Consider the following 26,969-nt stretch of genomic DNA (forward strand, 5'->3'; position numbering starts at 1 on the left):
AGCTGTTAGACAACAGCTACAACCAGCAACAGCCACAGGAGGTTTCCTGTCCCCACCGGCGGTGCTGTTGGAGTAAAGATTACTGGACACTATTTTTTTCGGTGAGAAGAAACATGAGAAGCAGTTGAGAGGCTACGAAGTGGATCCTGTAGAGACGAGGCATTCTCCTAGGTGGCTTTTTAAAATATTTCTTCCAGAGTCATCTACCTCATGAACAATGTTTTTGTCTGAGAAACCGCTCTTTGATTTTATAAATTGACGTGATTTCTTGTTCTGTTTTGAATACACACTGTTCTAGTCCTTCAAGCCCGTCACGTATTTTCACCATGTCATCGGTAGGCACTTTTTCTGCGATGTTGATGTCACTATTATGATCACCTTTGATTCAGAACCGTTCAGCTATTTCACCATGGGTTGATCAGCAACTGGAGACCCATTATCGATGTGAAAAACTTCAACATCCACTTCTTCCAGCTTACTGACAGACTCTAAAGGTATATTTTTTGCATATACAAGGAGGTCAGACATCATTTTTTTTCTCACTTGACATAGGGATTCCTTCCAAGTCACCACCTTGTTTATCATCATCACTGAACATAGTTGCAGGCCAGAGGGTGTGCTGGGCATTTACACCCGTGTCTTTAGTCACTGTGTTCTAGGCGTTGGCAACAGCATGTGGCATCCTTCACACTCATCTTGTTTTGGAAACCTTCCGCAGCCATGCCTCTGTTCACTGCTGCTAACATGCTGTTCCAATAAAGTTTTTATATCTACTCATTGATCTGAGGATACCTTGGTCACTGGCTGAATTAATGAAGTCACATTTGGGGGAAAGTACATGGCATAAATATTTTGGGGGGGGGTGATGAGAAAATTTGTAAGCATCATTGCTGATCCTTGTTCACTAGAGTACAGTGAGCTGTCTTATTTTTGTTTTAATTTCATGACTATTAGCAGTTTGACAATTCATTGAATAAGTATCGAGTCTTCACTAAAAGCTGGGTACTGAAGATAGGATTAATTAATTCATTCAACTAAATACAATGTTTCTGCTTTGTACCAGGCACTGTACTAAGTACTGTTTATACCAGGAAGGAATAAACATGTTCCTGTACCCCTGGAGCTTATAGTCTTAACGGGGGACAGTGAAATTTAAGAAGCAAGCTCAAACGAAAATGCAGTCATCATTGTGATAGATGCTGTAAATGAAAGCATGGTAAAAGAGTAAAGGGAAACCTAGTTTTCATTAGACAGTTAGAAATAGCCTCTCAGAAAAAAGTGGTATCTGTGCTGAAGTCAAGGATAAAGAGTGCTGCCAGAGATAAGGCAGGTGGGGTAGGAATGGGTTTGGGGGTGGGGAAACAAGGAGCCTTGCTAAGGACTTGAAGAGGAGAGGGCTGATGAACGTGGTTCCTGTGCTCCTAAATGCTTTAGTGATGGACGTACAAACACATGTATGTTACATTATGACAGGAATGATAATAGAGCCTTGGGTAAGTGCTAACTTGGTTTATTGGATCATGAGCACTGGGAAGGCTTCCTCAAGTAGGAGGTATTTAAACTAGGCCTTAAGGACAAGTAAGTATTTGTAGGGGTGTAGGGCGAATGTTTTTATATAGTAAATGTTAGGAAAAAAAGGCGTATAAGCTCTCGATGTTACTAAATCTATTTAGGCAGCTATAATATAGGTACTGCAAATTATTTATAGAACCGTAAGCCCAATGAACATAAACAATTGAAATAAAATATAGAAATAACATTCAGAAAATTTTAGATTTTTAGCTTTGACAACACTTTAATGTGATAAATACACTTGTTACCCTGTTTTTTAAAGATTGGCACATATAGAAAATAGCTTTTGAAAGACTTGGGCTTTTCTAGGTATGGTTTTTTAATGAAAAATGTAAACATAGGAAAATAGAAGAGTATAATGAACTGCCATATACCTATCATCTAAATATGATAGTAAACATCATCCCATTGCTTTTCATTGAAGTATTTTTAAAACATATTTTCTCACCAAACATATAAATACACATTTCTTTTTTTAAAAATGAGGACATTTCTGTATACAGGTTGAGAATCACTAATCCAAAAATTCAAAATCCAAAATGCTGCGAGATGTAAAACTTTTTGAGCCACTAACATAACACCACAAGTGGAAAATTCCACACCTGACCTCATGATGAGTTGCAGTAAAAATGCAGTCAAAATTTTGTTTCATGCACAGTTATTTAAAATATTGTGTGAAATTACCTTCAGGCCAGGTGTATAAAGTATGTATGAGACATAAATGAATTTTGTGGTTAGACTTGCATCCCATCCCCAAGATGTCTCATTATTATAGGCAAAATTCCAAACTCCAAAAAAATTTGAAAGCCAAAAGACTTCTGATCTTAATCATTTTGGATAAGGGATACTCAGCCTTTATACTATAAAACCATTATCAGACCTACCAAAATTAACAATAATTCCTTAATATCATCTGATCCAATTCTTCTATATATTCCCCCCAGTTATCTCTGACAAAGTTTACATGTGTTTAGCTGAAATATGCCTCTATTCTCTTAATCTAGAACAGTTTCCTCAAAAATACTTTTATAACGTTTTCTTGTTGGAAAGGGGCCATTCTCTGCCCACTGACCCACTTTTTGGATTTGTCCTAGTGTTCCCTGCAAGCTGAGAATTAGATCTAAAGACTTGATTACATTCAGGTTATATATTTATTCTTTAAAGAAATACAATAAAAAGGTCCTGTACTTCGGGTGCGATGGCTTACGCCTGTAATCGCAGCACTTTAGGAGGCTGAGGCAGGCAGATCACTTGAGTCCAGGAGTTCGAGACCAGCCTGGGCAACATGGCAACACCCCATCTCTACTAAAAATACAAAAATTTAGCTTGGCATAGTGGCACGTGCCTGTAGTCCCAGCTACTAGGGAGGCTGAGGCGGGAGAATCACCTGAGCCCAGGAAGTTGAGGCTGCAGTGAGCTGAGACAGCACCACTGTACTCTGGCCTTTTTTGAGACCCTCAAAAAAAAAAAAAAGTCCTGTACTTTTATTTTCAGGATGACTTTTGTTCCTTCTCATCCTGCCTCCCATCTCCTTTCTCTACACACAATGAAGAGGTAAAAAATTTGAATAGCATGATACAAAACTAATGGAAAATTCTCTCCACCTTTCCCAAATCAACCACAATATGAGAGTGTTATGCATTTCTATGCTTTCTATAATTTCACAACATGCTTTCTATGTGAAAGGTTGATTTTTTAAATCATCTCAAAGATGACTTGGAAAACGAGTGTACTTCTCAAATTATTCAAACTACTGATACTTACATTTTATTCCCATTAAACTACACAATTTGACTTCTTCGCTTAGAGACTCCACACAGACAGCCAAGGAAACCAATGACTATCTGACTGATCCCAAACAGGAGCTCCAGAATTCCAACAAGCAATAGACCTAAAAATACTGAGAAGTGGATAAGCCTGTGTTTGTTTTCTTCAGAATTGAAGTGCAAACTAGGTGCTCTCCAGTCACTGGCCATGACGTCGTTGCTGGTGGGGTTTTTGAAACCAGTAGGAGGTGCACAAGAGTCATTGAAAAACCACTGCAAGTTGAAGGCTTCTGGATGAATGTCACTGAAAAGCAAAGATACAAATCAGGTATTCAGAAAATCACTGACCAAAGGAACGTAGCATTGTGCCCGTAAAAGAACTAGTGAAACAGAATGTACTTTTGAAATACTGTGCCCAGAAATAACAGATCAGGATGTCTGACCATGTGTCCATATACTCTACTAGTTACAAAACTTCTATTATATAGCCCATCATTTAACAAGCATCTCTACAGTACATCTCTTAGGTTGAACGGAATGAAATTGCTGTTCTGGGATGTCAGAAATAGTTGAATGTCAACAGTTTTTCGTGGTTCAACCTATTTATTTTATTTATTCAGGTACCCTTCTACTTGCTAGATATAAAAACTAAGGAGCCTCCCCTGCCACCCTTTAAATGAGCTCAGTTCTTAGTGCAGAACTGCACCTGGCGCCCGCTCTTCAACCAGATGTGCAGTTTTTACTGATTAAATATGTCTGATTAAAGTGATATGTGCCTGTTCTTAACAGGGCTATGGAAAATGAGAAACTTTTAGCCCTAACACATCTATCCCAAGATAATTTTTTGTTTTGTCTATTGTAGAGTAAAATTGAATGTTCTTAGGGAGTTTGCATTGCTGGATACCAGCAACTGACATTCACCCTGGGAAAACAACAGTATTTTCAGCACATGAAATGTGAGTGTTTTGTGAAATGTGTAGTAAGCCAAGGATCACTCTCTTGTCACTTTGCTAGCCTAACCCATCTCCCCAACTAGGCTGGGAATATCTGAGTGGTGCTACCTGCAGAGCTCAGCCTGGTGCCTGGTACACTGTGGGCTGCTGTCGTTCCTTGGGGATTTAATGTGCATAGCATCTGTGGTAGAAATCTTTAACCCTCTACTTCAAGTATTTTAGTAAGGAGACTTTCCTTGGCTTTGTTTTTGAGACAGAGTCTCCCTCTGTCATCCAAACTGGAGTGCAGTGGCTTGATCTCGGCTTACTGCAACCTCCGCCTCCTGGGTTCCAGCAATTCTCCCTCCTCAGCCTCCTGAGTAGCTGGGACTAGAGGCACGCACCACCACACCTGGCTAATTTTTGTATTTTTAGTAGTGATGCGGTTTCACCATGTTGGCCAGGCTGGTCTCAAACTCCTGACCTCAAGCGATCCACGCACCTTGGCCTCCCAAAGTGCTGGGATTATAGGCGTGAGCCACTGTGCCTGGCCTTCCTTGGGTTTTGATTCAAAACAAATATGCTACACAAAATTTGAGGGGCTTTTCTTTTGTAATGTAGCAAGGTAAGGGAAAAGGAGAAAAAAAACCAATTTTTTTACGTAACTACAAAAGTAAATTCTGGTTATTTGCTAAACTGAGCAGCCTATACAGATAGCTAATGGATTAGTTTTTTTCTTCCAGTTTTTACAAATTGTGTCTAGATTCAGTCACAGAGTGATCTCAAAAGACTAAAATGAGCCACTTACTAAGTACATGTAACTCTCCAGTATTATTTGTTATTACATGACTTAAATTTTGGATTCATTCCCATGCATACAGTACATTTATAGCATGTCCGTATGAATCCATTGGTTGCTCTGTTCCATTTAGGCCTACAGGCAAGGCTCTGCATTTTATTTATTGTGTTTTTATTAAGTTTTTTAAATTGTAAATGTAATATTTGCTTATGGTTTACAAATTTAATTCAGAAGTGTAGAAAGTAAATGTTCTCTTTACTCTCCGAGGGAGTCCCCTATTTCCATTCTCCATGGATGAAAGTTAAGTTTCTGGTGTATATTTGCATAATTTTTTAATATACATACACATATGTAACTGTAGATTTTTGAAAGAGAAGCATAAGCCATTTGAGATCAGCTAGTCCTTTTAGACAATATCTAAAAGTCCTTTTAGAGCATTATAAATCTAATGATTCCTCCATTTTTATGTGGGGTTATGCTAACTGGCGTTAATGTACTAAATTCCTAAGAATCTGTCCCAGCAGTTGCATCAAATAAAAACATGGCATTGTTTCAGTACTGCATTAGTCTAATCAAACTAGTTCAACTGTGTAAGACAGTAAGCCTGTGAAAATCAAGTTACTTACCTGATGTTTGTCAATGAAAATTCACAATTGGCAGTACTGTTGCCTTGAGAATTACACATGAGAGGACCTTTTAAGAGAGCCTGAATGGATATCAGCATGCAATACAGAGCACCAATGACTGTGATTACACTGAAAAGTGATGAAAGAAACATCTGAAAAATAAAATAGAGCCATTTGCACACATTATTACATGTTCCTGATCTGTTTCAAGTTTCAGGAGCATATGCAGTCTTTTTTTAATCCAGTTACCCTAAAATCCTGGATCTTAAGATCACAGTTTGATTAGGTGTGAATGATACAAGAGAGCAGAGGGCAAAGTCTCTGCTATTTGATTACACTCACTAAAAGATGGTTGGGGCTGGGCATGGTGGTTCATACCTGTAATCCCAACATTTTGGGAGGCCAAAGTGGGTGGATCCCCTGAGGTCAGGAGTTCAAGACCATCTTGGCCAACATGGCAAAACCCCCTCTCTACTAAAAATACAAAAAAATTACCCGGGCTTAGTGGCGGGTGCCCAGCTGCTTGGGAGGCTGAGGCAGGAAAATCACTTGAACCTGGGAGGCAGTGATCGGAGATTGCACCATTGCACTCCAGCCTGGGTGGGTGACAGAACAAGACTCTGTCAAAAAAACAAAAACAAACAAACAAAAAAAACCATGCTTTGGCCTGTCACTGTCTCTGAAAAATCTCAACTTTCATGTTCCTGAGCCTCATCTGTTTCTTCTGATCACTGAGATCTAGTTCCTCCCTGTTTTGTGTACTTCCTACTTCATAAAATCTTGACTGGATCTTTTTTGTTGTTGTTGTTGTTGTTGTTGTTGTTGTTGTTGTTGTTGTTGTTGAGACGGAGTCTCACTCTGTCGCCCAGGCTGGAGTGCAGTGGCTGGATCTCAACTCACTGCAAGCTCCGCCTCCTGGGTTCACACCATTCTCCTGCCTCAGCCTCCTGAGTAGCTGGGACTAAAGGTGCCCGCCACCTCGCCCAGCTAGTTTTTTGTATTTTTTAGTAGAGACGGAGTTTCACTGTGTTAGCCAGGATGGTCTCGATCTGCTGACCTCATGATCCACCCGTCTCAGCCTCCCAAAGTGCTGGGATTACAGGTTTGAGCCACCACGCCCGACCTTGACTGGATCTTAACTACCTTTATCTTCATGCCTGGTCTCTTGGCTCCCAAGCGTTTGGCCCTGATGCTTTAAGTGAATTTGACCCTGATGCTTTAAGTGGCCAGTGGCCAGCATCCTGCAGTGATCAGTCATCAGCATAGAGTTAGAACAGGACTTCCCAACCTCAGCACCAGTGACATTTGCACACTTTGCTGTGGGGCCTTTCCTGTGCAGTATAGTATATTTAGCAGCATCCCTGCTTTCTACCTCATAGATGCCAATATCACCCCCACACACACACCCCTGCCACCTCCAGCCCAGTTCTGACAACCAAAATTGTCTCCAGACATTGCCAAATATCCTCTTGGGGTGGAGGTGGGTGGGTAAAATAACCCGCCGGTTGAGAACCACTGTGTTACAAAGATCGTACACATCTTTATTTCAAGAGTCAGTCATGAGAACAGAAGAAGGCATGGAATTTGGCAAAGGAAATGGAATGAAAGTTAGTGTTTGTTTTTCAAAAAATAAGCTCTTAGGCCAGGCACGGTGGCTCGTGCCTGTAATCCCAGCACTTTGGGAGGCCAAGCAAGGCAGATTGCTGGAGCCCAGGACTTCAAGACCAGCCTGGACAACATATTGAGACCCCATCTCTAAAAGAAAAAAAAAAAAAGGAAACTTTTGTATTGTTTCAGTGAAGTTGTTAGTCAGTGATGATTATTTCAAAATCAGCAGAAATGAAGTGAGGGAATGCGTTTTCTTTTCCTTTGCGGGAATAATGCAACTCCCACAGGATTTATGTGTTGTATTCTTGAGACCTGCCTTTTATGAGTGCAGAATAAGGTGACTACCTATAGAGTTGTGTTGAGGGATGTTGGACTTTACATATATTATTTAATTCTTTTCACAGCCCCAAGAGATAGATACTATTATTATTTCCATTTTATGGATGAGAAAATTGTGTATCATGGAGATGGATGAAATTTGTCAGGCTCTCACGGCTGGGAAGCACTTTAATCACTATACTTCTTGCAGCCAAAAGTTCACAATGATGGATTTGGAGTCTACTTCAAATCCTGATTCTTCCATGCTACTGTGACTTGTGCAGTTACTTAAATTTACTCATCAAGAAGTGCCATGGTGTTTATTTTTAGCCATCTATTATATATATATAAATATAATATATTATATAATATATTATATATAGAATAAATAGTGATGTTATATAAATATATAAGATAAATAATATATATCTATATATACCATCTATATCTTTAATCATAAGTATATACGTGTGTTATACAATAATATATAATGTATATACATAATTATATATATTCTATATATATGTTTGGGTTTTTTTTGAGATGGAGCCTTTCTTTGTTTCCCAGGCTAGAGTGCAATGGCGCTCTCTGGGCTCACTGTAACCTCTGCCTCCCGGGTTCAAGAAATTCTCCTGCCTCAGCCTCCCAAGTAGCTGGGATTACAGGTGCCTGCCACCACACCTGGCTAATTTTATTTTATTTTATTTTTTGTATTTTTAGTAGAGACAGGGTTTCACCATGTTGGCCAGGCTGGTTTCAAACTCCTGACCTCAAGTGATCTGCCCTCCTCAGCCACCCAAAGTGCCGGGATTACAGGCGTGAGCCACCGCGCCTGGTCGTGTTATCTCTGAGTTCTCATCACTTGACAAAAGGCCTGGCTTTAGAAAGTGATTCCGGGCATCTGTATTTCCCCTAAAGGGGATTCACTTAAATGATTCAGCAAAACCATTTTGTATTCAGAAGCAAAATTAAGAACTGGAAAAAGGGAAGAAGCAAGGAACAGTTAAAACGGGGGACAAGCCTTGGTCAACCCTTTCCCTTCCTCCCAAGATGTAGCCTCTGCCACTTGTCTCATGTTTTGGTCTTATCTAGGCTTCAAAGACACCAGGTACGACTTAAACACCACTTCTTAGAGGATACACCCATAGGAAAAGCCTATGTAAGTGTTTTGATATTTTTGATTTCAGGAATTCGGAAATGTCTCAGGATGTCGAGAATGTTGTGAGCACCATATAGAAAAGATACAAAGTCAAATTCCAGATTGTTATCATTTACAAAGAAAAGTGACAGGGAAGGGAAACTGAAAATTAGTGTTTATTGAATACCTAAAATGTATTCAGAACAAAAATAGACTAGAACTAATTAGCATAATTATTGTAATCCTAGATAAATATCAAATGTCAGAAAAAAGGGTAATTTTTTAAAACATGAGCCTTCCATTATAGATAGAAATATCTGGCTTTTTTTTTAAGCAGTGGTTCTAACCCCTGGCTGAATTATCTTGAGTGCTTTTGAAAAATACTGATGCAGAATCTCTGGAGGCCACCCAGTCATTGGTATTTTTTAAATCTCTTTAGATGATTCTAACATCCCCATCCCTGTCTTTTTTTTTTTTTTTTTTTTTTTTTTTTTTTTTTTTACAGAGTCTTACTCATCTGTTGCCCAGGCAGAAGTGCAATGGTGCGATCTTGGCTCACTGCAACCTTGGCCTCCTGGGTTCAAGCGATTCTCCTGCGTCAGCCTCCTGAGTATCTGGGATTACAGGCATGGGCCACCACACCCAGCTAATTTTTGTATTTATAGTAGAGACGGGGTTTCACCATGTTGGCCAGGCTGGTCTCAAATTCCTGACCTCAAGTGATCCTCCCACCTCAGCCTCCCAAAGTGCTGTGAGCCACCGTGCCCGGCCTAATGTTCCCATCCATCTGAGAACCATTGCTTTGAAAGCTCAAGCTCAGCCAAGCAGATTTACTGTGACTGCTTGCTTTCAATCTACCTCTTCCACAGGGAACTATGAGAGCCCTTATGTTGCTTAATAGCCATGTTCAGGGCATAAAGATTGTGAATTGTGGGGTGCTCCAGTGGTTTTGGATAACAATCCACTTACTAGTGTGCTACACTGGCAAATTATTTACTTTCTCTGGGCATCTGTTCCTTCATGAATAAAACACACATCTTACTTTTTCCTACTTAAGGGTTTTGTGAGAGCATATCTGAAGGTGTTCTGAGCAGAGTGACACTCAGGGTAATGAATCTTAATTTACTTTTAACTTCGTTACGACTTTATACATAGTGGGTAGGTATTAAATGTTTTGGGGGGAAAAAACCTGGCAGCTCCTTTGATTTAACTGGGTAAGAGCAGTTGTCATTCTAATCCCAGCAAACCAGTCTGTCATTGCATGAGAGAACTGAGTACATTTCCCCTGAGTATTTTATATGCGCCACAAAAATATCACACCTGAGTATTATGAAACTGATTGCAGCTGTGGGTGTGACTTATAAATCTCCTTTCTTTGAAAACCTCTAGATTGAGGAAAGGACAATCCACTGAAGACTGAGGAAGGGGCAGAAGGCCGACTCTGTTTGTGGGACAAAAAAACCCTTCTCACTTTTTCTATTTCTATATCATCATCCTAAATAGCATGTTTCAGGCCAGGCGCAGTGGCTCAAACCTGTAATCCCAGCACTTTGGTAGGCTGAGGTGGGCAGATCACGTGAGTTCAGGAGTTTGAGACCAGCCTGACCAACATCTGAGATGGTTGAAACCCCATCTCTACTAAAAATACAAAAATTAGCTGGGGCGTGGTGGTGCGCACCCATAGTCCCAGCTATTCAGGAGGTTGAGGCAGGAGAATTGCTTGATCCCGGGAAGCAGAGGTTGCAGTGAACCGAGATTGCACCACTGCAGTCCAGTCTCGGCAACAGAACGAGACCCTGTCTCTAAATAAATAAATAAAAATAGCATGTTTCTAAGGCTGTGGTTCTGTCAACGGAGCCCCACTGTGATTCGGTGGATGTAAGCGACTCAGTGTGGCTTTGCTTAGATAGCAGTAACTGTTTATGCACTTCTGCTTCCATGCCGACTGCTCCATACTTACTCCAGTTCTGTTGTTGCAGCATGCTCTTTTTCTTGCTGTCAAGGACATTGTTGTTGCTGGAATGGCCTGGAAATGACATCAACAGGAAAGATGAGTATTATTACTTCTCGTCGGAAGAAAAAATAGTAATCTTCACCTTCCGTTTACCACCAGTTGTGGGAAATCAAGCCTCAAAGAACAAAAAGGGAATTTGGCAATATCCGTGGTTTGGTGAACCTTGTCATCCCAGTTTCAACCAGGAAGATTAAAAGTGGTGGCGGGAACGGGGGAATTCAAGACAGCAGTTTTGAAGTCTTCTATCTACATTCTTCGTTCACTCTGAGTCATCTGCAGAGAACTAGATTTTGAATAGATTAGGATGACTTATTTATATATTATTTTTGGAAGAAATGTTTCTGAAAGAATTGGCTGCATCATCCAAACTCTGTTAGTTGTTTGTTTGTTTAAAGAGTAGGGGCCTCATTCTGTTACCCAGGCTGGAGTGCAGTGATACGAGCATAGCTCACTGTAGCCTGAAACTTCTGAGCTCAAATAATCCTCCTGCCTTTGCCTCCTGAGTAGCTAGAACCACAGGTATAGGCCACCACACCTGGCTAATTTTTAAAATATTTTTGTAGAGGCAAGATCTCACTTTGTTGCCCAGACTCGTCCTGAACTCCTGGCCTCAAGAAAACCTCCTGCCTTGTGCCCCTAAAGTGCTTGGACTACAGATGTGAGCTATCACACCTGACCCAATTTTCAAGAAATTGTATGAATTATTCTGGCAAACCTGCAGAAAAGAAGTTGAGGTTTTGTTTGCCTGGCAGTTGGGAACGAATCATTCTGTCACCACCCACTCCCACTAGCCTTTTTTTCCCCAAGATCCCAGCTATCTTGCTGGTTTCCCCAAACTTATATTTGAGAATTATATTTGGTTCCACGTTCTCCTTTCTCTTCCTATATCCATGATATGTAATGATCTCACTTTATACATTGATGCTCAGAAATCTATAGATCGCATTCTGTCTTCAGGGAAATACATGTTGCCAAGGAAAGCTGTAAGAAAGAACACCATATTCTCAGGACTTGGGTTGCAATTTTTAGTCATATCTAGGCAGCAGCTATGACTAGAAATTCTTACTGGAAGGAGTTTTGTATCATTGAAGGGTGGAATGTAAATTATTTCCTTCCACTTGAGAAATTTTAGGCATCGGTTTTTTGCCATCTCAGCACAGCTGCCCTTCAGTGGTTTTTCTCTCTCCTTCTACTCCCGTTCTCTGACATTTTCCCAAGCTCTGACTACATGCCAGGCACTCTTACAGGTGCTTTATGTGCCTTAGTTTATTCCATCCTCATCATAATCCTAAGAGGTAGGTGCTATTATTATTCCCATTTTACCAATGAGAAGACTGCGGCATAGAAAGTTTGAATGATTTGTCTTTCTTAGACAAACGACTCAAATTGTCCTTCTACTTTCTTAGTAGAAGGGTTGGGATTCAAAACTAGTCATTTGGCCGGGCGGGTTGGCTCAAGTCTGTAATCCCAGCACTTCGGGAGGCCAAGGTGGGTGGATCACGAGGTCAGGAGATCAAGACCATCCTGGCCAACATGAGAAAACCCCTGTCTCTACTAAAAACACAAAAATTAGCTGGGCATGGTGGTGCACACCTGTAGCCCCGGCTACTCAGGAGGCTGAGGCAGGAGAATCACTTGAACCTGGGAGACAGAGGTTGCAGTTCGCTGAAATCACGCCATTGCACTCCAACCTGGCGACAGAACGAGACTCCGTCTCAAAACAACAACAAAAAACCCTAGTCATTTGGGGTGCAGAACCCAGACGGTTTTTTGTTTTGTTTTTTTGAGACAGGGTCTCACTCTGTCACCCAGGCTGAAGTGCAATGGCATGATCACGGTTCACTGCAGCCTCAGCATCCGGGGCTCAAGAGATCCTCCTACCTCAGCCTCCCGAGTTGTTGGGACTACAAGTGCATGCCATCATGCCCCATTATTTTTAATTTATTTTGAGGGGCATTTTTTGTAGAGATGGGGGTTTTGCCATGTTGCCCAGGCTGGTCTCAAACTCCTGGGCTCAAGTGATTGCCTCGGCCTCCTAAAGTGTTGAGATTACAGGTGAGCCTCTGTACTCAGCCGGGACTCTTAATCCCTGTTCCACACTGACTCAAGTCTTACCATTCTCCCCTATTCCTACCTAGAGGTTGTTCATTCTCATCTTCCCTGCTGCCTTCACCCTTGCCCATCTCATTGTCCTTCCAGTTACTCCCTCTCTGATTCATTTATTCAAGGCCACATCTGTCTTTCTTCTTTCAGCACAGGTTTAAAGTTTATGCCTCTTTACAAGGCAGCTTTCCTAACAAACCTCTCTCCATCTGATGATGTATTGCCTCCATGTCACTTTGTATTGTTATCAAGCTTGCTTACACATTGCCTTGAACACCCCACACTTCTTACTTAGAGGCCACATGTGTATATGGCTGCCCAGCCACCTTGGAGCATAGCTGAAAGCCCAGAAGAAAAGGGAAAAGAAATTCTAGCTCCCAAACAGGTGTCAGTATTCATGCACTAAACATCTTTTATTGTACACATAAGCTATACTGCCTTTTGAGCTTACAGGACAAATCATTTATAACAGGAATTGGCAAACTATGGCCCACCACCTCTTTCTTGTAAATAAAGTTTTATTGGAACACAGTCACATCCATTTATTTACATACTGTCTATGGCTACTTTTGTGCACCAACAGTAGAGTTAAATTGTGTGGAAGAGGCTGGGCACAGTGGCTCATGCCTGTAATCCCAGCACTTTGGGAGGCCAAGGTAGGCGTATCACGAGGTCGGGAGATCGAGACCATCCTGGCCAACATGATGAAACCCTGTCTCTACTAAAATACAAAAAATTAGCCGGGCTTGGTGGTGCGTGCCTGTAGTTCCAGCTACCGGGGAGCCTGAGGCAGAGGAATCACTTCAACCCGGGAGACAGAGGTTGCAGTGAGCCAAGATCGCACCACTGCACTCCAGCCTGGTGACAGAGCAAGACTCCGTCTCAAAAAAAAAAAAAATTGTGTGGAAAAGGCTGGTTTGTAAACCTAAAATATTCAATGAATATTTACAGTTTGCCAGCCACAGATTTAGAAAAATAATGATTCTTTCAAAAGAAAGTGCCAGTGTACTCCAGCCTAGGATGACAAAGCGAGACCCTGTCTTAAAAAAAAAAAAAAAAAAAATGTGGATTGACATTGCAACGTAAATGGATAAATTGTTCTGTTTTCCTTGTTAATGCAAACTGAACTCTGCTAACTTTCATGAAGATAAGTTTATTTCAGAGTTGCTAAATATTTACTTTCATGATTCGCTTACAAAGGGGTTTTGTAAAGGGACAATTACTTACAGTGTATTAGTCACCACCCCACTGACTTCAAGGCGTGTTAACACATCTTCGTAATGCTGTTACTGGTAATTTGACAACTCACTGTGGTTTCAACCGCTTTCCCATTCAGAGCTCTGGAAATTGGAGGGGTTCTTTAGAGGACAGACGCTAAAACTGTGAATGGTGTGTGTGTATGTCTGAATTATATATAAATTTTCCAGATAATCTCCTGCCAAAATGAATAATTATGAGAACGCGCTTTCTCGTTTCCTAAGCATATTTTGAATGCCTGAGTTTTTGTAAAATTAAATGTCTTGCTAGTCTTTTGTTTTTAAAAAGAAAAGTAATATTGTTCATTTTTTCTTACAGAAACCCTTAATTATATTTAGTTTTAGAAGTTATATGATTTTACAAATGAAGTACAGAAAAACTTTAGACCATTAAAAATTCTGTGATGAAATTCAGACTTTTGGGAGTCCTCTAAGAAATTGAACATGACAGTAACACACAAAGTCATAGCTCATTACAAATATCAAAACTATATTTTGCAGCCAGTCATGGTGGCTCATGCCTTTAATTCTGGCACTTTGGGAGGCCAAGACAGAAGGATTGCTTGAACCCAGGAGTGTGACCCCAACCTGGGCAATATAGTGAGACCCTATCTACAAAAAAAGAAAACAAAATTGAGACAGAGTCTCGCCCTGTCACCTAGACTGGAATGCAGTGGCACAATCTTGGCTCTATGCAACTTCCACCTCTGGGTTCAAGTGATTCTCCTGCCTCAGCTTCCCGAGTAGCTGGGATTAGAGGCATGCACCACCATGCCCGGCTAATTTTTTTATTTCTTGGTAGAAACGAGTTTCTCTATGTTGGCCAGGCTGGTCTCGAACTCCTGACCTCAGGTGATCCACTCACCGCAGCGTCTCAAGGTGCTGGGATTACAGGCACAAGCTACCACACCTGGCCAAAAAAGGTTTTTAAGATAAGCTGGGCATCATGGTGCATGCCTATAGTCCCAGCTACTTAGGAGGCTGAAGGGGGAGGATCACTTGATCCCAGGAGGTTGAGGCTCCAGTGAGCTATGCTCACAGCACTGCATTCTAGCCTGGGTGACAGAGCATGACCTTGTCTCAAAAACAATGACCCCCCCCCCAAAAAAAAACCCACAAAAGTATGTTTTACAAATGTTTGTCGTGCGTAAAATCTTCTCATCTGTTTAACTTTCAACAATTTTTTTTTTTTTTGAGATGGAGTCTCGCTCTGTTGCCCAGGCTGGAGTGCAGTGGCATGATCTCAGCTCACTGCAAGCTCCACCTCCCGGGTTCATGCCATTCCCCTGCCTCAGCCTCCCGAGTAGCTGGGACTACAGGTGCCCGCCACCACGCCTGGCTAATTTTTTGTATTTTTAGTAGAGACGGGGTTTCACCATGTTAGCCAGGATGATCTTGGTCTCCTGACCTGGTGATCTGCCCACCTCAGTCTCCCAAAGTGCTGGGATTACAGACATGAGCCACTGGGCCCGGCCAGCTTTCAACAATTTGTTCTCTATTAAGACTGCAATAACTGATTTTGATGAGTTGCTCTTATCTAATAAGTGAACTCAATGAATAAGCATGATTAAGATCAGGCTCACAATTAACCTTATATAAAATAAAATGGCCTTTCTGTTTATATGTTTTCAAGGAAACATTTTGAGGTCTTTTTAAAAGTAAATAACATTTGTATCGGTTTTCCATTTAAAGTTAAGTACATCACATTTTACTTAGTCATGGTTTTAGAAGATGAAAAGTTCACCTCCGTTTTAAGTAAGTCATGAAGCCATAAAATGAATATATTTCATGATGTAATCAATAATGAATTCCATAGTTTGTATAATTATCTACTTCCTGCAAAATCCCATTTTTGGTAACAATACTAATTTGAAACACTACAGTAATCCTGGAAAGATTTCAAGAACTATGACCAAAGTGCTTATCACGGGCTGTGATTTCTTCTCTAATAACTTTTTTGTGTGGTTACAAGTATATTGAAAGCTCAATATTTTGAACTAGTGGGTATTTTCATGGATGTTTTAAAGGACATATTAATAAGTCCCTTTGAAAAAGACTTTCTTCCACGTTCTGTATCTATCTGAGGATCATGAAAATATACCTGTAGTCTGAACTCTTTTTACCACCCACCTGTTCGCCTGTGGGCTTAGTCTCTGTCTAAAGTTCATATTGGACTTTTCAAAGAGTTGTCTGATGCTTCAATGACATTCTATAATACTGAATAATAGAGATAGTCTGATGTGGATATCTTCGATAATACTTGCTGAGGGTGATAAAGTAAAGTTAGCTGTAGAACAAGGAAGTTCAGATTCTCTGAAACTGTTCCACAAGTTTCTGTAATCTTTCTGTGATGCAGTTTCCTGGTCACTTAACTTTATGGATTAATTTATGGATTATGTCTTTCACCTCTGGCAGCCCTGAGACAGGTGTTGAGGACTATGGTACTAGCACTGGTGGAAAAACAGAGTTTTGACATCAGATGTATCTGGAACTGGGTTTCACACCCATTAGGTGACCTTGTTAATATTCCTAACTTTCTGTGTGCTGGCCTGTAAAATACAAGTGATAATAAATACACACATTATTATAGAGACTAAATGAGATAACAAGGTGATGAATGAGCCCAGTAGATGGCCCTTGGCAGATGGCCAATAAATGAAGACTTATGTCCTTCTGTCTGTTTCTCTCTGTCTCTTCTCTCCCTGCCACACCCGCCACCATCCTAAAATGAAGAATACAGGAGATGTAGGTATGTGTCATCACCACCTCAGAGTCCTTTAATGCTAATGCTTTTTTTTTTATCTCATGGGATTTGTGGCAGAGCCAATTCATATCTAATGCTGCATGAGTTATTCTAAGTGGATTGTCTTAACTCGGGAACTTTTAGGAGCTTCATGGAAATTGCTATCGTTAAGTTATGCTCAGCCAGCTGCTCCTGGCTTCTGGTGTAAGCAAATGCAAAAGAGGCTTCTACTACTCAAATAGAGAGACGCCTTCTACAGGGGAGAAAACAGACACACGGATGTCTGGTTGCTTCACGCTGTTGAGTTGCAATGTGTTTTCTGTCTCTCAGCCTGGAAGAGAGCATTCGTGGCAGTGTGAAGAAATAGCCCAAAACTTTCCAAAAGCTTTTGCTTTAATTAGATCTTTCTACCTAAAGCAGAGGAACAGATTCCTTGTGATGGTAAAGGAAGAGGGTTTTTGTAAATCTGGGGATAAGACCAGCAGCAGTAACTGATCATAATTAAGAATAAGTGATTCAAGTAGAAAACTATGTTCTGAATTTTTAAAAAAATCACCTCCACAGCCACAAAAAAGGAATGAGATCATGTCCTTTGTAGGGACGTGGATGGAGCTGGAGGCCATTATCCTTAACAAACTAATGCATGAACAGAAAACCAAAAACTGCATGTTCTGACTCATAAGTGGGAGGTAAATGATGAGAACACATGAGCACATAAAAGGGAACAACACACACTGGGGCCTGTTGGAGGGCGGAGGGCGGAGGGTGGAGGGTGGAGGGAGAGGATCAGGCAAAATAAACAATGGGTAGTAGGCTTAATACCTGGGTGATGAAATAATCTGTACAACAACCCCCCAGGACACACGTTTACCTGTGTAACAAACCTGCACATGTACCTCTGAACTTAAGTTAAAAAAAAGTTAAACTAAAGTCACCTCCGTGTTTTATTATCTCTAAAACACTGATAATGTCAGTCCTTACAGCTTGCTCTCTCTCTCTCTCTCTCTGTCTGTCTTACACACACACACATACACTCATTTATCTGGCACTAACTAAACCCCATAGTGGCATAACAAACAAAAACATGCCTCTTGGATGCTGAATTATCAACTTCAACATCCACATCCCCATTTTACACATATAGAAACAAAACCATAGGATAAATGATTTGCCTGCAGTGATATATTGGAGGCAGAAGCATAGCTGAGGTATTCTGCCAGATTTGAAAGCAGTTTTCCCTATACAAATGGGTCCTACCCAGGCCTACTGCACCAGAATTCTCAGGAGAAAATCCGTAAATCTAACTATTGCAAGTGCCTCAGGTGACTCATGTCAGTTACATTCAGGAGTTCCATACTGCACTGCTCTGCTGCAGATTTCAACAAAGGTAGACCTAGTAACAATCATCAAACTATTCAACAAGCTCGATGTCCTAGGATCTATATAATAGCTGAGTCAAAAAGTCCTTGAGACCAGAGACCCAGGATTTTAAGTCCATGTCTCTTAGCCCAACTCCCTTCAGGTACAGGCAATGCAACATTCATGGCTCGTAATTACCATCACCCAGGCCAGTCATCATACATGGGAATGTTTCTACTCATTCCTATTAAGCAACCTCTCGCTCCTATTGCATTTTCTGTAAATACTTAGAGACTGGTATGAAGCAATGGAAAGTTGAAGGAACTAATTCAGAAAGTCCCTAATTCTAACCATAAAGCTTGGAAGAGCAGCCCTACCTGTGCAGAAATGTGAGAGATAATAACCCAGCCAACTTCTATCAATTTATTTATTTTTTTGCCCAGTTCTCTATCCTATACCACATAGTGTACTTTATTTAAATTACCATTCTTCACTGATGACCAATATAAGTTAATGCCATACCACTGCTCCAAATTGTATCATAAGCCAAGACATAGTTAACTGCAAGACTGAAAGATAGCTTTTAGGATTGTGGTGAAATAGGCAGGCACTTCTTCACATCAACTCATATGACTATTACTCACCATCAGACCTGCTCCTATAATTCCTGGGAACCACCACTCAAAGCAAGAGATGGGGTTTTGAGAAGATTGGTCTTCCTCAATTAAGCTGACAATTAGAGGTATCGCATTGAGAACTACTCCTAACAGCAGTAGAACCAACAGGCTGAATCCATTGCAAGATGTCCATCCCTCGCAGCAGGTCATGGTCACCCCGGCTGAGTTAGAAACGTTGTCAAAGTGGCTATGCTTGCATGGTACTGTGTTGCCTTTTATCCCAATATTCTGGTTAAAATTTAACGCTAATAAAAAATGAATAGTGGAAAGTAGTTCAGAGTCCAATAGGGTAGGACATTATTATGACGACTATGATGGGAAATGAGAAAATAATTCTATATTATGATGGGGTGAAGGAAGGAAAGCAGAAAAAGAAAATCTATGAGATAAATTTATGCAAGAAGATAGGCTTACGATAAGCTCCTTTAATATACTCCTTTATTAGTATGGCTTGTAAAAGTAAAACAGAAATATCCAGCTAAACTATATTTTCCTGTCCTATTGATATTATTACTAGCTATGGAAGTTTCTTTCTTTGAAATCGTTCAACAAGAAAATGAACACATATGAGATGCGGAGAAAAGTATTTTTTCTGCTGCAAATATTAGAGTTTATTTCAAGCTGTATGCTCACATACACAAAATAAAATGTTTATGTCATATTATTCTAGTGTTGCAGACTAATCCATTTGGTGATAGCCCACCTAAGACATGTGAGAGTTTTGGCTAATGAAAGCCAAACTGAAAGATAGCAATAGGAGAGAGATTGGATGAGGGGGTTATCATATTTTATTTAAGCCTTTGAACACTTACTTGGCCATGTACAGTACTACATCTCCAGACTGTGGTTCCACATTGCCTCTCTACTAGCTTGTGAGCTCCTCAAGAAAAGACTATCAGTTGGGATAGGCTTTAAAATACAAAATTTCTGGCCAGCTGCAGTGGCTCACGCCTGTAATCCCAGCACTTTGGGAGGCCAAGACGAGAGGCTCACCCGAAGTCAAGAGTTGGAGGCCAGTCTGGCCAACATGGCAAAACCCCCATCTGTACTAAAAAAAACAAAAAGTAGCCAAGCGTGGTGGCACACACCTGTGATCCCAGCTACTTGGGAGGCTGAGGCAGGAGAATCACTCGAACCTGGGAGGTGGAGGTTGCCATGAGCCAAGACTGCACTCCAGCCTGGGCTACAGAGTGAGACTCCGTCTCAAAAAACAAAAACAATACAAAAGTTCTTGCTTATGCTAACTCACCATCCTGATCTAAATGGGGTCCGTGCTCCTGGTAGTTCCTGAAAGACCTAGACTGGCAGAGGCACCATCTTGATCCAGGCTTCCACAGTTACGGGGCAGGGTACAAAAATGTGGTGAGCTGCACACTGGATCTATATGTTTCTGCCCAGAAGCGACCCACATCACTTCTGTTCACATTTCATTGGCCAAAAAAGTCACTCAGTTATGGATGAGTTCAAGTTGGTGTAAATACAAGCCAATATGTCTAGGAGAAAAGATTGGGATGTTAGGCAGTTCTAATCTCTACAATGCCTTCCTTCTGCTTCTGTGTAATCCCCCGCTCAGCCCAGAGCATAGATTCAGTGAGTACTGTTGGGAATGGTGAGATAGTGCATGCAGTGGTGCAGTCAGTGGGAGCCAAAAGCTCAGGCGTAGTAGGCTTGGGGAGCCGCGCTCCACTCTGCAGCAGCAGGGGGGCACACAGCCTGGTACAAGGGGCATGCCTGGTGATGGACACCAAAACATTAGCTCCAGACTGGGATCCAGTTACTGGACCCCAGTGAAATGTGAAATCCTTTGTATGAAAGGATTAAGAGTAACTCACCTATGGGCCGGGCATGGTGGCTCACCCCTGTAATCCCAGCACTTTGGGAGGGCGAGGTGGGAGGATCACTTGAGCCCAGGAGTTCGAGACCAGCCTGGCCAATATGGCGAAACCCTGTCTCTACTAAAAATACAAAAAAATTAGCTGGGTATGGTGGCAGGTGCCTGTAATCCCAGCTACTCGGGAGACTGAGGCAGGAGAATCGCTTGAACCCAGAAGGCAGTGGTTGCAGTGAGCCGAGATTGCACCACTGAACTCCAGCCTGGGCAACAGAGTGAGGCTCCATCTCAAAACAAAAACAAAAAACACCCACCTATCAACACAACACGCAAAACACCAAGAATAACTGAAAGAATACAACTGGGTTAGAGACAGAAGACACTTCCATTGTATGGTTTATGTAGTTCTGCATGGTTGAGATTTCTACTATAATTATATAACATTCTAAAAATATATATTTTTTATTTTATAAAAATTAACAACTAAAATGTACCCTCCCACTAAGTCATATAAATTATATCATTCTATAACTATATAATAAACAAATTATATATTTATTACTGACTTGAATGAGTGGGAGGTGGTAGTTACTTATCTTAGAATGTGGGTTGTGCCATTTCAAATCTTTTTGCTGTCTTCATAAGCTGTTGAATTGAAGAACTGTTTCGGTAATCATTTTATGTGTAGGGAACTGGATCGGTTGGACTCCACCTGACTAGGAGAATCAAGTGTCTGACATCCAGAGTCTTTGCCATTTGACCAAAACTGAGTAAGTTGCATGCTTTTGCTAGTGGGCATAACATTTCCACTTGGTTTTGGAACTCCTTACATTTGTGACTAAAAGGAAGTATCTGAAGACTTCTGTAAAAATGTAGAAATGTAATCTGTATGTTATGAAGGGGAAGATATTTCAGTATAAAGCTGAAAAGAGAATTAGCTGATAACTGAAGAGGAGAATGATGACAACATTTTAGTATCTGCCCAACACACACACCTGTTTCTGTAAAAACAACCCCCCCCATAACTTACATGCATAGATCCTCTGTATCCCATTTGTGTTACGGAATTTTGCTCCCCTGGTCATTGTTGATTGGAATACCAGTAGATACAGAAGCTAAGCTCTTCCAATCTCTCTAGGAGCTTGGAATTGAAACCAAGAGAAACAACTTATTCCCTAGTATGAATGAAATGGAAGGGCACGTGTATCTGTTAAAATTAAGCTTAGTTGCACACAAAAAGGAATTTAAAATAAAAATGACTTAAGATAGAAAGTTATTCACAAAGTCGGGAGGTAAGTACACAAAGTCGGGTGGTCTGGCCGTGTCCCCACCCAAATTTCATCTTGAATTATAGTTCCCATGATCCCCATGTGTCATGGGAGGGACCTGGTGGGAGGTAATTGAATGGGGGTGGTTACCCTTATGCTGCTGTTCTCCTGGTAGTGAGTGAGTTCTCACGAGATCTGATGGTTTTTTTAAGGGGCTTTCCCCCTTTTGCTCATTCTTCTCCTTGCTGCTGCCATGTGAAGAAGAATGTGTTTGCTTCCTCTTCCACCATGATTGAAAGTTTCCTGAGGCCTCCCCAGCCATGCTGAACTGTGAGTTGATTAAACCTCTTTCCTTTACAAATTACCCAGTCTCAAGTATGTCTTTATTAGCAGTATGGGAACAGACTAACACAGCACTCAAGAGTTGGAGTGGGAGCTCCACTTCCTCAGAGATCCTTTCAGTGCATGGATCCACTGTCTCTTTGATCTCTTTATTCTCATGTTCAAAATGTGGCAATCATAGCTCCAACGATTATATCTGCTCTCCACTCAGAAGGATAAAGGAAGAGAAGAAAAAATAAATAAAATAAGAAGGATAAAGGAGGAGAAAGGCTCACCCTCTTTCTTTTAAAGAGCCATCTCATTGCCTAGAATATAGCCATGTAGCAGCATAGGAAAGGTAGTATTTATTCCAAGTGATCTGTGCCCAGTTAAAACTGGGGAGAAGAACGAGACCAAGGGTATTGGGTAGACAACTAGATGTCTCTACCATATTTAAATTCATGAGCTTAACCAGGCATGGTGGCTCACACCTATAATCCCAGCTACTTGGGAGGCTGAGGTGGGAGGAGTGTTTGAGGCCAGGAGTTCAAGACCAGCCAGGGCAACATAGCAAGACCCCATCCCTACAAAAAATAAAAATAACAGCCAGGCACGGTGGCTTATGCCTGTAATGGCAGTGATTTGGGAGGCTGAGGTGAGAGAATCATCTGAGGTGAGGAATTTGAGACCAGCCTGGAGACCCCACGTCCACAAAAATATTTAGCCAGGTATAGTGGCATACACCTAAATTCCCACCTACTCAAGAGGCTGATGTGGAAGGATTGCTTGAACCCAGAAGTTGGAGGTTGTAGTGAGCTATGATCATGTCACTGCACTCCAGCCTGAACAACAGACTGAGAGCCTTCTCTAGACAAAGAAAAATAAATAAAAATAATACAAATACAATACAATACAATGAATTCATGAACTCTGCTGGGAGAGAGAGAGAAACCAATCTGTACAAAAAGAAGGAGGAGGAGAGACAGGAGAAATATTCAGGAAGAGGAGGTAGGAGACCACACAGCTTTAGAGGGTGGCAGAGAAAGGGTAACTGTTTGGTTTCTCAATGGTATTTTACATCTTAATTTCTACCCTATGAAAACTGACTGCAGACTCTGTTTTCTGTGAGATGCTCCTATATTATTATCCTTTTATATTGTTTTTAGTGGGTTTTATTTTCTGCAACCAAAAGAGCTAAAACTAAAAGTTGCTAAAACCAAGGATAGAAAAGTATGCAAATAACTTGTCACATGGCATGCCAAAACAGCAAAAGCCTCGGAGTTCAGAAAAAGGAAGATTCCATCAAGAAGGGCTGGGAGCCAGGATTCCACACAGCTTTGGAGCGTGGCTAGAATTTGGTATAAAAAGATAGAAGGGCGTTTCATAGACTAGTGTCAGTTAGTTGCAGAAAACTGAAATTCTAGCTATGAAATTGGGAAGAGATGTCGTGGGAGAATCATGTGTACAAAATTGCTGGAAGGGCTAGAAAAGCAGGCTCTAGACTTATCTGCAGAAATGCTTCCCGGGTCATGACTGCTGAACTGGCCCTGGGAGATGCCACTGTCTCTGCAGTAGCCAAAAAGGCAGGGAAGGCTGGGCACGGCGGCTCATGCCTGTAATCCCAGAATTTTTGGGACGCTGAGGTGGGTGGATCATGAGGTTAGGAGTTTGAGACCAGCCTGGCCAACATGGTGAAACCCCATCTCTACTAAAAATACAACAATTGGCCAGGCGTGGTGGCAGATGCCTATAATCTCAGCTACTTGGGAGGCTGAGGCAGGAGAGTCACTTGAACCTGGGAGGCGGAGGTTGCAGTGAGCCAAGATCATGCCACTGCACTCCAGTCTGGGCAATAAGAGTGAGACTCTGTTAAAAAAAAAAAAAAAAAAAAGGCAGGGATATCAAGAAGCCACCTCTGGAACGATTAAGTTCAAGAACACCCCACTATGGCTGTAGTCGAGGAACCAAGGAACCATTGCCTCTGTTGTCATCACCACTCTGCACACCCCAGGGTTAGTGATTGAATGCTACAACACTCAATTTACCTCCACCTCCTGGGCTTAAGCGATTCTCCTGCCTTAGCCTCCTGAGTAGCTGGGATTACAGGTACCCGCCACCACGCCCAGCTAATACAAAAATTAGCCGGGAGGAGTGGTGGGTGCCCAGCTGACTACAGTTGCCTCTGTAACTGGTTATTAACTTGTATGACACTATCTGGACCCAGGAACATTGCTGCAGTGTAGAAAACTCAACTCCTCCACCCTACTCTTCCTTATCAGCAGCAACAGATAGAAGGTGGAAGAAAATGACCTTCACCTCGTTTCTGCCTTTTTACCCCTCAGAGGTTGATCTAATTCTTGCAATATCCAGATCCCAGATGCAGAGGATTCTGTGCAATGTAATTTCTAATCATCTCAGCCTCTGCTGTACAGAAAAACAGCAAATACTAAAGGGACATAGAAATGGCTGTTGACCAAGAGAGCTCACCATAGCCATCACTATGATCTCATTTAAATGGTATGGAGAAAACTTTCTCTAGAATATCTAGATCCTTTTTAAATAATCTGAACGATGTTTGTGCTTATAACTCTAGAATGACATGTAACATTTTAAAAAACAAATTAAAACTATCTGATTAATTCAAATGAGAACAGTGTTAACAGTATTAGAAAAACTTGTGCTTGGCACGGTGGCTCACGCCTGTAATCCCAGCACTTTGGGAGGCCCAGGCAGGTGAATCGCTTGAGCCCAGGAGTTCGAGGCCAGCCTGGGCAATGTGGTGAGACCCTGTTTCTACAAAAAAAATACAAAACATTAGCCAAGCATGGTAGCATACACCTGTGGTCCCAGCTACTCGAGAGGCTGAGGTGGGAGAATTGCTTGAGCCTGGGAAGCGGAAGTTGCAGTGAGCCGTAATCACACTACTGCGCTCCAACCTGGGTGACAGAGTGAGACGCCATCTCAAAAGGAAAAAAAAAAAGAAAACTTTTCTTTGAAGAATGATCTGCTGCAGGGACCAGTTTCACTACTCCAGGGGAAACTCATGTGATACAAATGGGAATTAAACACCCACTGGTTACCTCAGGGTATCCCCTTCTAAACACACTGCAGTCAAATCAGCTAGGAGTTTTACTAGAACATGAGCTTTATATGGCAGACACAGCTAACTGTCCATGAGAAATGTATGCTTTCCCTTTCATATGACAAGGTTGTTGCTGGGAAATGTCAGTCTAGCTATGGACTGGATAGGACCATGTGATTACTTCCTTTTTTTTTTTTTGAGACAGAGTCTCACTCTGTTGCCCAGGCTGGAGTGCAGTGGCACAATCTCGACTCACTGCACAATCTCAACCTCTGCTTCCCAGGTTCAAGCGGTTCTCCTGCCTCAGCCTCCCGAGTAGCTGGGATGGAAGGCACGTGCCACCATGCCTAGCTAATTTCTTTTCATTTTTTAGTAGAGATGGGGTTTCTCCATGTTGGCCAAGCTGGGCTCAAACTCCTGACCTCAGGTGATCCACCTGCCTCGGCCTCCCTTGTGCTGGGATTACAGGCGCGAGCCACCGACTCTGGCCAGGACCATGTGGTTACTTCCCATCAATGACAAGCTGTGTCACTGTCAAGCCACAGCGCTTAAGAAGCGATGGGCTATCTATTCTTTTCTACCTATAAACTGAGGACCACTAAGCCATCTTAGAAGCCATATCTTGAAAATGTCAGTGCTTTCTTTAACCTAGATCCCTAAATGACTGAGTGAAGAATAGCTTCCCGAATCCTCATCCCCTCCTGCCCACCTAAAACTGCTCAGGATCAGTTGACATCAATAAGAAAAGCTTTGCTGTAGCTAACATTACCCCAATAAATTCAGAGTATCCCTTCTCTTTCATCTTACAACCTTCGAAAGTTTGCAACATGTGTTACCAAACATCAGCTTCATCACATTCACCCCTCCTTCAAAACGACAAAACAAATCAAAACAAACACAGTGAAATACAAGATTTTTCTAGTGCTTCATTAAATCATATTTAGGAAGATAAGGGAACACTAGAAGCTGTAACCAATGTATAGTATACAACGAATATAAGCAGGTATATAAGTACAGAATTTCCACAGATAGTAAATGTTTCAAAAGAATGGAATATATTAGTAATCATTATTTCATTCGGCTGAGCTCAATGTAAACTGTTGAACTTTCATCAGGTAAGCTATGGCCTGTTTTTGTTGCAGTGTGGATTATAACTGATGAATCATATTAGATTAAAGGTGATTGTTTTTTGTGTTAACAAATTTTAATGCCCACTATAGCAAAGGTATATATATTTAAAAGCATAAGATATATAAGAGAAATCTTCAGAGTGTGGGGCTGGAGAGCCTGTGCATTTAGTTCTGTGAACTCAATAGATCTCAGTAGATTCACATGTTGTTAAAACTGAAAAGTTCCTTACTCATTCTTAGTTCAAACTTACTATTTTATAGGTGAATAAGCAAGACTCTGGGAGGAGGCTGACTGACTTGTGTGTGGCTGACCGCTGTGGCAGAGCATGGACTTGAATTTGGGCTTCTGACTTCTAATCAGGTGTATTTATGTTAAATCACATGGTTGTCTCGCTCTCACTCTCTCGCTCTCTCTAGAGAGAGCCA

The 26,969-nt window shown here is 41.4% G+C and overlaps 1 protein-coding gene across 1 annotated transcript; it reads right to left on the reverse strand.

Annotated features, from left to right (window-relative positions):
* Positions 1-1,776: 1,776 nt before the first annotated feature.
* On the reverse strand, positions 1,777-19,096 carry TM4SF20 (transmembrane 4 L six family member 20). Its single transcript, XM_017887033.1, has 4 exons — positions 18,879-19,096; positions 10,720-10,785; positions 5,696-5,847; positions 1,777-3,642 (listed from the first exon to the last, which is right to left on the reverse strand). The coding sequence occupies exons 1-4, from the start codon at positions 19,059-19,061 to the stop codon at positions 3,354-3,356; spliced, it is 690 nt and encodes a 229-aa protein (XP_017742522.1). The 5' UTR covers positions 19,062-19,096; the 3' UTR covers positions 1,777-3,353.
* Between the last annotated feature and the right edge of the window lie 7,873 nt (positions 19,097-26,969).

This window comes from Rhinopithecus bieti, unplaced genomic scaffold (assembly GCF_001698545.2).
Source record: "Rhinopithecus bieti isolate Rb0 unplaced genomic scaffold, ASM169854v2 scaffold_15336, whole genome shotgun sequence".
Classification (NCBI taxonomy): Eukaryota; Metazoa; Chordata; class Mammalia; order Primates; family Cercopithecidae; genus Rhinopithecus; species Rhinopithecus bieti.